Source organism: Magnolia sinica, chromosome 6 (assembly GCF_029962835.1).
Source record: "Magnolia sinica isolate HGM2019 chromosome 6, MsV1, whole genome shotgun sequence".
Classification (NCBI taxonomy): Eukaryota; Viridiplantae; Streptophyta; class Magnoliopsida; order Magnoliales; family Magnoliaceae; genus Magnolia; species Magnolia sinica.
In genome coordinates, this window is record NC_080578.1 from 104,414,732 (window position 1) to 104,429,352 (window position 14,621).

Below are 14,621 nucleotides of genomic sequence, written 5' to 3' on the forward strand. Positions count from 1 at the left end.
ATTACCAATGCATTGTAATAATATAAATGGTTAGATTTCATTAGTTGACTATCCACAGTACACAGTGAAATTCATCTTATAAACGGCTTGGATCATTGGAAAGATAATCAAGATTCAAAAGCGGGTGTTTTGGAGTATCCATAGGTGGTGGAATCCCACTACGGCGTGAGTCTGTGGGGCGTGTGTACGCGTGTGAAAAAAAAAAGAAGAAGATAAAAAGACGGGTGTATTGGAGTCCTACCATCCTCAAGCAGGCACACATGCCAATATAGCTCACATCTGCAGAATCCGACGGTTCCACAGGTGGGCCACGTTATTTGAATCTTCTGGCCTAAAACTTTGACCGTTTTACTCAAGGTGGGCTACAAAACATGAAGAAGGCCGAAAGAATTTCTTCTAGCCATCCATTTGTTTGGACAATTATGGTCCACCTGAGGAGTACTGCTTGATTATTAAGCTCGAAGATCTACACATTGTGGCCCACCTAATGGAATACCCTGATGTTGCACGTGTGAGGGTCGGTGAACAACATTCCACATGCGCGTGGGCATAGGGAAATCTACGGAGGTGAGTCGAATCGAGCGTACGACAAACGTGGCATGTGTCACCGCTTTTGGCTGCCGGTTTAGGTACTACCCACCGGGACCTCGCTAGAGATGGATGGTGCTGTTAGGGGATCTGTGGGGCCACTGCGATATATGTGTTATATCTAATCCGTCCATCCACTTCGAAAGATTATTTTATATTATGAGCCCAAAAAATAGCAGATTGAAATATTGATTGAACCACAAAAAACGGAAACAGTGGGTATTCAACGCCTACCGCTGAAAACCTATTAGAGACCACTTAAGTTTCTTGCTGAACAGATTGGATGGAAAATAAAAACAATAGTGGTCCTAGGAAGGTTTCAAGGGTGGACGTCATTGTTACTGTTGCTTCCTACGGTGTAGCCAACTCAAACATTGGATCTCCCTATTTTTTGAATTCATGCCCTAAAATAACCTTTCAAAACGGATGGACGGCTTGGATAAAATGTTGGGCCCACAGAACCCCTTACAGGACCTTCCGTCTCTAACTAGGTCCGGTTGGGTTAGTACGGGATCCGCGCCTCACGCTTCGCGCCGGCTGAATATTCTGAACAGAAACGATCCAGTGCAGCCAACTCCACTGAACTTCCATGCAACGCACCTTCCACCGTGCAACTGATTGAGAAGATAACAAATCAGAACGCTTGTCTGGTGATATTTCTGTGGGTGGTCCAATTTTGAAAGAAAATCATACCAATCGGATATACATCCATTTCAAGGATGTGAAATTGACGCTGAAAGAATGGTGAAAGCTTCTGCACTCCAGGTAGTGACAGGTAAGTTTCTTCAACAGTGTAGTCTTCAAATGTTCGGGCATACACGGTGGGGGACAGTAGATGGACGGCACAGATTGATCATATCCCCTACTACAGCCACTGACGAAGGTAGGTTGTACGTGTTTTAGATGCAGACCGTTTCACTGAATCATTTCCCGTCCAAGCGGACTCCCATGGTAGAATTCTCGTTCATCGCAATTTCTCGGTATATTTTCAGATTTTTACTTTTTACTCGCGATAATATCAGGAAATTCCTTCTTAAAACAAAATATCAAATTATTTATTATAAAATAATAAATGATTTTGAAATTTGAAAATTTGGGTAAAAAGTGAATTTAATTAAAATTTTAGGCATTTATCTTGAAAATATCGCGAGAAAATAAAAACATCGAACATTGAAAATATCAAGATATTATCGCTATAAATATCGGTTAAACATCCAGGGGTAGACAAGGACTGCGGGCCTTTAACCTTTTTGTTTCTAGTAAGAAAATGACATTTTTTTAATATTTTCAACATCTAGGGTTAAATCCGCTACCAGCGAACCTTATTAGGTGAGAGAGAGAAGCTCATTTCACGAAGAAACATTGATAGTGTAAAAACGCGTTGTTGCTGATCAGCCGCGCCACCTGCGTACGTTAGAAGAGAACCCTACTGTAAACCGAAGAAAAGCCAGTTCTCGGATCTTCTTTTCTATCTTTAATTGATTCCTGCGAGAATAGAATCAGGGTGCACACGTTAGAAAAACGATGGCGGATATGCTACCTGGAGTGGAGGTGGTCCGAAAGAGAAGGATCCATCATCACCATCTCGATAACACGCGCGAGCCTTGTTTTCTGCGTTCACGTATCGCACCGTCGACAACGACGGCCATGGACGAAACTGCCCTCAAAGCCCGTACAAGGCTCGAAGAAAAGCTTCGAGGCATTGGTTACAGGTCCATCCTCTCTCTCATCTCTTAATTGTAGCCTTTTATTTTGATTACGATCCGACGGTTCCGATTATTTGGGTCTGTTTGGCCGGGCAGATTGGATGGGATTGGACGGTATTAAAGTGGATTGCACGGATTTCAAGGTAATGATAGCGGTGGATTGGTGCAAGATCTATGGGATTGCTATATCCCGGGATTGCCATATCGGGTCTGTTTGGCACGCCCGGCTAATCCCGGGATTAAACCTTCCAATCCCTCGAACCAAACACGTCCCAGGCAATTTTGAAGGGATTAGGGTGGGTTGGATTGGATTTAAAGGTAATGATGGTGATATCAGTGGATTGTCTTAAGATCCCTGGGATTGCTATATCCCGGGATCAGGATCCGTGTCTGTTTGGCACGCCTGGCCAATCCCGGATCTATCTTCCAATCCCTTTCAATCCAATCCAATCTGCCCGGCCAAACCGGCCCTGAAGGATTGGTGCATGCGCTGTGCAGCTTGTAAGGCCCTCGGAAGATGGTGAGTGCATACACCAGTTGTTTGGCTGGTGGTCGGTGCTATGCGGGCCCCACCATGATGTTTATGTTTTATCTACACCGTCTATCCATTTTGGCCTCATTCTATGAAATGACCTTGGAAAATTGGATGGACGGCGTGGATGAAACACATACATCATGGTGGGGCCAACAGACACCAAAAACTAGCCATTGGCTGGTGGTGGGGTCACTAGACAATCCGCGTGCCACGTGCAGACGATAAGGAAGATTTCTCCACAGGACACGAAACGTGGCACGGTGATTTAGTGATCCGTTCGAACTCTGTAACTCTCGCGCGAGTTGCTTGTAACCCTTGTTACTTTAGATATGTGGGGCCTACCGTGATATCCGAATTGCATCTAATCCGTTCACCAGTTTTGTGGGGTGATATCAGGATGTAATCTCAAAAATGTGGTGGATCCAATGGTTAAATCAGCCACGCCACATAAACAGTGGGGATGGAAATACTGACCGTTTAAACTTTCATAAGGCCCACCTTGATCTATATATGCCATCCAATCCATTGATAAGGGGATTCCCACCAGGATGTACGGAATAGACAAATATCATTCTGATCCGAAACCTATATGGGTAGAAGTAAGGTTTTGATGGTGAGCGTTCAATCCCCACTGTTTCCTGTGGTGGAGCTGACATTATTTTTGGATCTAACTCATTTTTTTTTCGGCCATGGCGAAACTGATGGACGGTATGGATTTCACACAGACAACTAGGTGGGGCCCACAGAGCTTTGGATTACATGCTCTCCTCGTAGCCGGGCTTACACGCAACTCACGCCCTCGTTTAGCGCAGCGTACGTAAACAAGCGACGGGTGGTGGGATCAGTTTGGACGGAAGCGGAATCTGTACTAAACTCAGTACGTTGCAGCGTACTGAGTAAACTCTGTGGGACCCACCGTTGATGCTTGTCTTATCGATGCCGACCATCCGTTTTTTTCAGATCATTATTGGATATGAGCCCCAAATTGAAGCCTAACACCTGGATTGAAACACATCACCAGAAAGAGAGTGAGGATAATGACGTCTCCACCGTTGAAATCTTCCCAGGGCCCACAGTGATATTTATATGTCATCCAACCTGCTCACCAGGTCATAAACGCGTGGATGATGGGAAAAAACAATTATCAGCTACATCTAAAACTTCTGTGGCCCACGAAGTTTTCAACAGTAGGTGTTCAATTCACACTGTTTCCTGTGGTGTCGTCCACTTAGATTACTTCAGTTTTGGGCCCATATCCTAAAATGAACTTGTAAAACGGATGGACAACATGGATAAAACATCCACGCCGTCTATCCATTTTGCCAGCCCATTTTGGGATTGCATATAGGCGAAGGGGTTGGGTAGAAGACTTTATCAGATCAAGTGTGTTTGTAGCAACCACTTCTCATTCTTCAGAAAAGAGCTGTTCTATCCTTTTTCTCAAAAAATGAGTTTATACGGAGGTTGGAATTGACCATCGATCACACACATGTTCATATGTTCCATTTTTTTGAAAATCCAAACTGCTTATCAAATTCATCATCACAGAAATCCCATCCACTGAAATTTCAAGCGAATTGGACCCTTGAGTGGGCCACAATCTTACCAAGCTGGCAATGATCATAAACTCAAATCCAGCCGTTGGTATGCTTCTGATCCGGAGAAAATGTGTTTTTAACCCATTATCAATGACACTCAAACACGCCCTTAGCTTACAACTTGCATTTCGTATTACACTTATCATGTATGCCAGCTCTACTACTAGCATACTGGCCTTGCATTGCTATCTTAATGGCAGATTCAGTAAAAACCAGCCTAGCAGAGATGGAGAGTCGGACCATGCAGCCGGTGCAAGCAAAGCTGGTGTGGGCGTGGTGAGAATGGAAATGGCGTTTCATGTGGACAGAAGGAATTCAGAGAAAGTGATGTGTGCTGTTTGCCTGGATGAGATCCGGGCTAGACAGATGGTGATAAACCTCCCATGTTCCCACACCTACCACTCTCATTGCCTTCTACCATGGCTCAATGTTCATTCACATTGCCCTTACTGTAGGACCAATGTTCAATCTTGATATTTCCTTAATGTGCTGGTCCATTTCTTTTGATGGGTTGATTTTATTAGTCGACCGTAGAGGTTTCATGGCACCCTCTTTGATTGCACCCTTAGTTTATTATATTTTCAATACATGTCTTATTTTGCATACCTTTGATTTTATTAATTATATATGTAGTTATTTCCAGTAAAGAAATTCATTTTTTCTAAACAAACAAGCTAAAATACAGCACACCTGCTCCTTTAAAAGTCACGTTGTATAGGACATAATCTATTTGGGAGAGAGAAATTCTACGTATCTTATTAGCTTGAGCCACCAGAAATGATGTGGACCAATGAAACCCGATGGCATTGGAATTTATTGTGACTTCAACATAGACAATCCATACTCAACTATAATTTATAAGGAACTTATATATCAATCAAGTTCGGGTTGGGGTGGGTTAGGCAACCCGGGACCCTAACCCAACCCAAGTTTTATTGGGTTGGTATTTGTATAGCCCAAGCTTGTGACCGAACCCAATACATCCTGCCCAAGCCCACCTGTCCAACTGACGAAGGGATGAACATGATGACATCGATCATGGTCTTCGTCGAGGATAACTACTCCGAATCCATTAAGCTTCTTTGAACTCCTCATAATGACTTCTCGAATCCACGAGGAAAAGAAATTAATAGAAATAATTTTAAAATATATGAAAGAAATTTGTTGATTGATAGCTAGTTCAAATAAATGAGTTTACAACCCTTTAAATAAGGATACTAATACTAGGAAGAAGTTTAGTAATTAAACTATAACTTATAGTGTCCCATGTGGCTTAACCACGTTATTCTCCTAATTTTTCTAAACAGTTTTCATATTGGTGCAACTCCTAAAGCGGCATGGATGAAAAGTAATACTCAAACTAAAACTTACTATTTATAGTAAAAACGTAGTTAAACATGAAATTCGGTGGCAAGGGCAACCCGGCATATCTAGATTGGTTGGTTAAAGTAGCCCGTCCTACCCCCAAAATCATATATGGTACATCGAGTAACTCATTCTAGTTTGCGAGATATGCCTGTTTTAAGGTTCTGATGGTCTTGATGACTTCTATCTCTGATCAGGCCTTCTCTGATCCATCTTGGACATGAAAGTGTCCGTGACCCGCTGTACATCACTAACTTTCAACCCTTGTGCTACCAAGTTTTAGAACTATGATTGGATTGCCCTTATTTTTACACCAAATCATCTTTACGGCGTGACCTGTCTAATGTATATCCACTTGGGTTGAGAATCCCCAACCTGAGGTTGGGTTGGGTTAGGGTTGAGCACCAACTCAACCCAGCCCACCCGACTTTCAGCCCTAAGTGGCATGCCTTGAAACTTGGCTGAGTCAACTTGACCCGACAGGATTGTGAGTTGAGTCTACTTGAAACTCAAAACTCGATGGTGAGTGTGACTTTATTAGGGATGGCCAACGGTCAACTCGGCCTGTGGGTCAATTAATCTGACCTGTTTTTGAGGTGGGGTTGAGCCAAGCTTAATGGGTAGTGGGGTCAGGTTCAATATGGAAATTTGACCTCTTTAAGTAAATGGGTTGGGCTTGAGTTGAACCCTACCCCACACGAGCCACCTTTCCATGCGTTGGGCTTGGGCATGGAATGTGTTGCCTAATAGATTTCGGACTTGGTTTCATTCAACCGCACCATTACATGTTGCACCCATGAGCCGTACATTAGATGGGTCGCACCTTAAAGATGATCTGGTGTAAAAATAAGGCAAGTCCAATCATAGTTCTAAAGCTTAGTGGCATTAGGGATGAAAGTCGGGCCACTTCAACCTGATGACCCGTGACTGACCCAACATTGGGTTGGGCTTGGGCAGGATGTATTAGGTTCGGTCTTGGGCTTGAGCTATACAAATACCAACCCAATAAAACCTGGGTTGGGCTTGGGTTGAACCCTACCTGACCTGAGCCACCTTTTTAGGTTATCGATGGGTTGGGTTAGGGCTGGAATGTGTTGCCTGATAGATTTCGGGCTAGGTTTGGGCTTTAGTCATTTGAGCCCAACTTCAATCCTATACAACCAGTCTAAGTAACTTTAGAAGTTAAGGTCCATTTACAGCTAGGCCTAAAAGAGTTTCTTTAGATGTTAAACCCATCTTAAAACGTGACTTTTGACATTATGGCCGATTTGGATGCACCCTCAAATCAAAAGGGCCAAAACCCACTTTGTGTTTTGTTTTGGATGTAGTTTCTTCAACCCTATCTTATCCCCTCAATAGGTGCTAAAAAGCTGATTTAACAAAGCTAATTGGATTCGTTTTTGTTGAGTTGATTGAAAGTGCTTTTGTGGAAACAGGTCTTAAAGCCTAGGACTTGTTGGCTTTCACATATTTATTAAAATGAGATGTTGGAGTACTAAGGATGGTTAGAGTCCTCAACACCATAGAGGTAGGGTCAGCAAAAACTTGACCTGACCTGCCAAACTGATTGAACTCAATGTGGGATGTCAAGGATTAAGTTGACCCATTTCCAAAATGGATGGGGTTTGGTAGTGTTTCGCCAATATAAAATTAAATAGATTGGGATTGGGTTTGATTAGTCAGACCCGGCAGATCAAAAGAATTGATGATGCCCATTCAGGAAGAAGCTAACTATTATAAATGATAGTTGGGTCCTAAATGCTAATGTCTCTCAGGCTTTTAAATGACACATTAGGTAGTGCAACTGGTTATAGAGTCAATAAGATTTTGATACCCAAATTGCAATACACACACACACACACACATCTATCCCATCAGTCAAATGCACCATTCGATGGTGGGCCATAGGCTTAAAAATCAAGTAAATCCATGACTTGGGTGGGCCACACCACATATAACAGTTGAAAGGGTTATCCTCCCATTAAAACATTCATGATCATTTATTGGGCCCACCAAGATGTGGTTCACAAATCTAGACCATCCATTATGTGTGTCCCACTTGGATGAGCAGTCAGACCAAGTTTCAGCTGCATCCAAATTCAGGTGGGGCCCACCAAGTGCTTTGATATGTTTTAGGCATGTCTTCACATGGTTTTAGATGTTATGGCCCACCTGAGTTCCATATATGCCTGATTTTTGGGATATCACATAATCTAAAGGGGACCCATCAAATGCACGGTATTGATGTTCAACACACATCATGGTGGGGCCTACACGGCTTGACCTCATGGGAAGTTCCCATGAGGTCGACCTCATAATACCTATATATATATATATATAAAAGTTGGTTTTTGAAACTTAAAATTTTTTTCAAGTCGAGCCCGGGTGAGTTAACTCAGATCGAGCCTCAACTCAAACTGACTCGGATCGAACCAGCTCGGTGACTTGGTTATATTAATATGGATACTGCTCACCTAGTGTTTAATGAAATGACTCAATGAAGTGTTGGAGAGGAAGGAATGGATATGATGGGTACTGTTTGATTTTGAAGCTGATCTCTGAATGTTTGATGAAGTACATGTAAAATATTGTAACTATTTTGCATTTTATGATAAATTGAAGATGCTTCTAAGTGTTTAAACATCGCACATGCTCGAACTCGGCTCAAATTGGCCCGAGTTGTTGACTGAATCAAGCCGAGCTAGCCAGATTGGCTCGAGGACCGACCCGACCCGAGTTCAAGCTGAGGTAAGCTATTGGCCAAGCCGAGTCAAGTTGTGCCAAGCTCAACTTGGTTTAACTCGTGTATAGCTCTAACCATGAGGTCGAGCGCATGAAACCTAAACATAAGGTCGAGTCATGTCTTGGCATGAGCCATTGGATAATAAATTTTCAAAATATAGCGTGGAGATGCCATCGCTAGAAAAAAAAGGCAAAATCGGATAAATTAGCATTATACAATCTTGGCAGTGTTGCCATCACAAATTTTGTGGGGGCCTCCATGATATATGTATTATATCCACACCGTCTGTTTTAAGAGATCATTTTAGGGCAAGAGTGCAAAACTGAGGTAGATCTAAAGCTTAAGTGGATCACAACACAAAAGTTGTGGGGATAATAATGCTCACTGTTGAAACCTTTCTATGACCCATCATGATGTTTATTTTCCATCCAAACTGTAATGTTACACAAAACTGGATAAAGGGACCAAACAAATATCATCTTGATCCAAAAGTTTTGTGGCCCTAAGAAGTTTTTAATGGTAGGCGTTCAATCCCTACTACTATATGTGTTATGGTCCAGTTGAGCTTTGGATCTGATTAATTTTTGTGTTAATACCCAACAATGATTTTGGCAAATGGATGGATGGTGTGGATATAATAGTTAGATCATGGTGGGGCCCACATAACTTGGTGACGGCAACACACCACCAAGTTCGGTGGCGTGTGGCACGCCATCCATTCCACTTCCGACATGGAAGGGAGCAGATTAGGTGTGGCCTTGGCCTAACCTAAGACAGTGCATCCCTTAATCTGGGGCCCAACTTGATCTGCGTATTTTATACCCTCATAGGCCATCTGTTTTGGAAGACAATTTTAGGTCGTGATTTTAAAAATGAAGAAGATCCAATTCTCAGGTGAACCATATTATCGGAAACGATGGTGAATGAATATCTACCATTAAAAACTTCCCATGGCCCACTGTAACGTTTACTTCATGTTTATTTTCCATATAAACTGTTGATAAGTTGTATAAAAATGGATGAACGTGAAAAACAAATATCAGCTTCATCTAAATTTAAGCAACCCATTAATTGTCAGTCACAACTATTTCCTATGGTTTGGTTCACCTGAGAATTGGATCTGCTTCAGATTCTGAATCATATTCTAGAATGATCTATAAAGAACATATGGACAGTTCTTACGTCAATGTAGGCCTACGATAAGGCCGCGCTATCTTGGGTGAGGCCGGAGTTGCACCTAATTCACTCCCCATCCAAATAGCTTGTCACATGGACAGTTTAGATTTTACGCGCATATCAGAGGAGATAAGTTCTAAAAAAGTTCTCACGATAACTAGGCAAGCGAGCATTTCCCTACACGCGCACACACACACATACATACACAAACCCATAGCCTGTGTTGAAACTCTTGTGTGTTTATTTTCGAGGCATGAGTAATGACCTAATATTAACAATCTTTTCTTACAAAAATTTTAAGAAAATTTACTGTCATTTCCTTTTATATATCCTAAATGGATATTTAATTTTAAAAATAGTTAGAGATTGATTTCAAATCAAGTACAATTTATTACAAACCAATTTAATATTCCTTAGAATCATACGAAATCTAAGGTGGCCCCTAACAAATAGACTGATCAAATTATGGATTGAACCTATTTTATGCAAATGATCTTGACAGTCTATATTAAAGGTGATTAATCATAGGGTCACGGTTGTCGGATGAGTGTAAGGTTTGCATGGCCGCGCATGAAAACTATGCTAGACCTAATGGATGGTCTTGATCAATCGAGTTGTATAAGTATCCCAATGCAACTAGGAGCACCATAAGTAAGTGCTCTCGGTGCATCTCTTGGTGGCCAATCTACCCAGTTATTTTGGACTATATATATATATATATATATAGACACACACACACAAGATCCAACATGATGGTCTTTGCAACAATTCCACATGTGAGAAAGGCCCAGGAAAATGCATCAACGTGGAAAATTCCTTCATCCAATGGACAGGCTGTTCTGATTTTATTTTTAAAATTAAGAAAAACAAGTCTCATGAATTGAATTTCTTGATCTTCTTACTTCTTCTTGGGTTTTGATGGACTTAATGGTTTGACTAATTTTCATTGAAAGAGTTTTGTATTTTAGACCACTCATCAGGGTGGTCCCACTTGGGGTGGGTCACAATTTACAAAACAAATGTGCAGAGCTGAAGAAAGCTGGCTTAAACTTTTTTTAGCCGTTCACCTTTTTTTAAAACATCATGGCCCAACTAATGAGTGCACCGGCCTAATTTTTCGGTAGGAGATCTTCAAGGTTAGACTCACTTGGTGGACGGCTCGGATATTGCAGCTGTTTGCCATGCTGGCACAATCTAGATGAATTCTGGTCATCCACATAGGCTTGGATGATTTGTACTAGGTCCCAGGCCTATTCAAAATACTGATTTCGCCCGGCCCATTGCCAGCCCTACATTCATTGTGTGGACATTCATATCAATGGTCTGGATCAAGTTTCATTAACCAAATCCAAATCTGATCATGAATAATCTGGAGAGAGAATCAATGGAGAAGATGTGCAAAAGGTAGTTGATCACATGTAGATAGAAGTGCGTACGTAGAACATTCGTACCATGAAAATAGTGGGCCCCACCATGAAGATCATCTGGTGTAAAAATCAGGCTGGGAGGCTCATCAGGTGTTCCCACCATTAGAATCAACGGACAACCAACCATCTGAATGAATGTACGGTTGAGGCTGACCTGATGAATGGACCTGCCTGATTTTTGAGCCATGTGATTTTGATGGTGGGGCCCATCATTTTCATGGTACCGATCTTTCTAGATGCATTAAAGCCATTTAGTCAACACCCACAAAATTCAGACGTGTGTCATCCACCTTCCAGAAGAAAATCCTTTCAAAGAAGACTTAAAACTCCTTGATTTTGGACAACAGAAAAGAACCGTCGTTTGGGTGACTTATTTTATATTCTGGCGGAATTTGATGGTCATCTGATATTTATTTATATTGACTATTCTCATTTTAACCGTTGATTGGATGTCCATTCGTCGTCCAATCAAATCATGTACAACGTTTTATGTGATCTTAACATGCAATGTTTTATTTTTCACTGATGTGTTGCTTTTTAATTATTCCTAAGCCATGTAAAAGGTGGGCCACATCATAAAGATCGCCTTCATTAGGTGGGCCATACGTTCATAATCAATGTACAGCTGATGGTCTGAGCCAATATACGTGTGGTTGACCTGATGAGTAGATTGTTCCTATTTTAGCTCTAGGAAATTTTCAGAGATTGGATGTTACAACCAAGTGGCCCTTAAGCAGAAAATAAAAACCTTGTATGTTAAGCTAATTTGAATTATGACCCATAAAATGTGTGATCCAATATTTAAATTATCTAATTTGAGGCCCATGAACCAAAATTAATAAATGATTTTCACCATTAATCATATGGCTAGAATTTTCAAAAATAAATTTATACATGCAAATCATATATAAAACATGTTATAACCATTCATTTTTATTCTTTTCAAGAGATTTTATACTTTGTGAGCGGAAAGGAAAACAGATAAGGTTAAAAAAATCCATACCTTTGGCTCCACATTCACACCTAAATTGGTACTAAAGGGAATGTATTGCCGACTCATGTGACATCATCATGTTGGACCGTTCATATATTAGGCTGTCCATGAGGTGGGACGTAGCTGGCCCATAAATCTAATATTGGACGATCATAGCCATCCAATCAATGGACTGTGAATGGACATTTAAAAGGAGAGAGAAATGGTCCACGTACCTTCAACGAAAAAAAAAAAAAGTCCTCAGATGGGATGGTCAGTGTAGGGACCGTCCAAACTGAGGGACCTTTGGATGGGTACCGTACATCAGGTCCACCAAATGGATTGCCCAAATCGTGTTAATCTTCATGTGTGTTGGATTTTTACTCAGGGCCCCTAAATCAAGTTGTGGTGAATGGAAAAAGGCAAGCTTTAAGAGTGCACACAAACTGTAGCTCGAGGGATCATCTCCACCGTACATGTGGTTCATCTTGGTGATCAACACCGTTGATATTTAGATAGCTGCTATTGTTGTGTCTTAGACTCTTAGCGTACAAGGAAGCAATATCAAGTCAAGGACACTGACCTGATGGCACCTTCGGTGCGTACAAACCGTTGGAACTAATGGGCCAAAATCTTCCAGATGTAAGTTGTTTTTTTTTTTTTTTTTCTTTTCTGTAGGGTGGGGGGTGTGTGAAGTTTCTAGCCGTTCAATCTTGGCTCTTAAATGCATTGCTTTTTTCTTCTGTTTTTTCGGTTAAGCATCTACTTTTAGGGGAGCTATTTAATACTCCGGCTGCCTGTGTACCTTGATACGTAGGCACTTTGAAATTTTCGGCATCCTTCAGCTCATATTAAACGCAACTTACCGTAGCTAGTCATAGTCCTGAGATTAAATTGGTAGTAAAAATCTAACATCTGATTCGTTGATAGTACGGTTGGAAATTGGACGGTGAATATTTTTATTTTAACCGTCCAATAAATGTTCACTCATCAGATGCTTAAATAATCAAATAAGCCTAATTCATGGTTCGTGATAAGTCTAATCTGGGACCCATAATTTTAGACGGTTTAAATTGAATTTCTTGCCCAACCCTTTATTTCTTGTATGGTGGCCCACATGAATTGTGGATGGTGATTATTTTTGGCACCGGATACTAACATCGAAAGACACATTTGATGGACGGAGTGGATGTCACGAAAACAACAAAGTGGGCCCACGAAGCTTTGCAGAGGACTCCTGTCCTCAACCACAATGTTTTCCAAGTCCATGCCCCACCCTGAGTGGGGCCCAACTGACTAATTGGGTGTGGTACCAAACGTGGGCGATAAATAACAATATCTTTGTATATCTCATCGTCCACGCCATCTGTACGTTGGGATGATGGCCGTTTTATTCCACCTGTCCTATCTTTCGTCACATATTAAAGTGAAGGGTACAGATTAGGTGAGGCTGGGGTCATAGCTGAATGTGTGAGTCCCTGACGCCCATTTGTTTTGTCGGCTCATTTTATATAACTGTTTGAGAACCGAATAAAATACGATTCAAATTTACATAAAAAATATTCTTGCAAAAGAGCTTACAAAACAAAGCGTAGAGTAATACACTATTAAAATAAAAATTATAAAATAAAATCTTACCAATTCAAACAAGCCAATTCTATTTCCAAAGCCTAAGCCATGCCTTTAAATCTTAAGAATGAATTAGAAAGTTTTAATACATCTCTTTCATTCCATAATCACAATCACACTTAATATAAATATTATCACAATCGAAATAGAAAATAAATTCCACGCTTGCATAGTTCTACACACATTTTACTACATCAAGCTCTTTCAATACCATTGAGTAGCAACACTGAAACATTCCAACAACTAACATGGATTTATTAAATTTTCTCGTTCGAATGTATATGCGGAGAGCATGGTGTATTTTTCCATGGCATCAACGGACCCTTATCAAGGAGAGATTTAAGATATCAACAACGGATCCAAATCTCGGGATTGAATACCCACCATTAAAAACTTATTGTGGGCCATACCATACCATGTGGGTTGGAAGTTATTCGATGGAGAGACCATACCTTGTGGTCGGTCCAACCAGCTGGACGATTCTTTTCCTAGAACATATCCGTCCAGTGTTTGGAGCCGACCATAGCCACTTCTTCTCGGCTGTTTTCGTGTGCGTTTTCACCATCTCTTAAATGGTTGTTAACTCACCAACTGAACACGTGGCATACGTTTCTTTCAAACCAGACCGTCTAAATCATGAGACCCGTTGCAGATGGAGCATATATTATATATAAGGCTGAGTGGACAACCTAACCATTTCAATTAGTTGCAGCGGCCACTGAATGGACAGTGAAAAAGAGATATTCAACGGAACCGAATCCATGACATGCACGATCTAGATTGGAAGCGGATTGCGTACTGAGTAACTCAGTACCCTAATCGTACTGAGTAAACTCTGTGGGGTCCACCGTTTATTTATTTGTTTTATCCACTCCTACACT

At 41.2% G+C, this 14,621-nt stretch overlaps 1 protein-coding gene across 1 annotated transcript; it reads left to right on the forward strand.

Moving 5' to 3' along the window:
- Positions 1–1,902: 1,902 nt before the first annotated feature.
- Positions 1,903–5,078, forward strand: LOC131249397 (E3 ubiquitin-protein ligase SIRP1-like). Its single transcript, XM_058250153.1, has 2 exons — positions 1,903–2,300; positions 4,628–5,078. Exons 1-2 carry the CDS (start codon positions 2,113–2,115, stop codon positions 4,899–4,901), a joined length of 462 nt encoding a protein of 153 aa, XP_058106136.1. The 5' UTR covers positions 1,903–2,112; the 3' UTR covers positions 4,902–5,078.
- The last annotated feature ends 9,543 nt before the right edge of the window (positions 5,079–14,621 follow it).

What these genes read in the sequence shown, in the direction of transcription:
- LOC131249397 (XM_058250153.1), top strand. Translation starts at nt 2,113, where the DNA reads ATGGCGGATATGCTACCTGGAGTGGAGGTGGTCCGAAAGAGAAGGATC. An exon ending in CTTCGAGGCATTGGTTACAG is followed by an intron (nt 2,301 to 4,627) that starts GTCCATCCTCTC and finishes TCTTAATGGCAG; the next exon opens with ATTCAGTAAAAACCAGCCTA.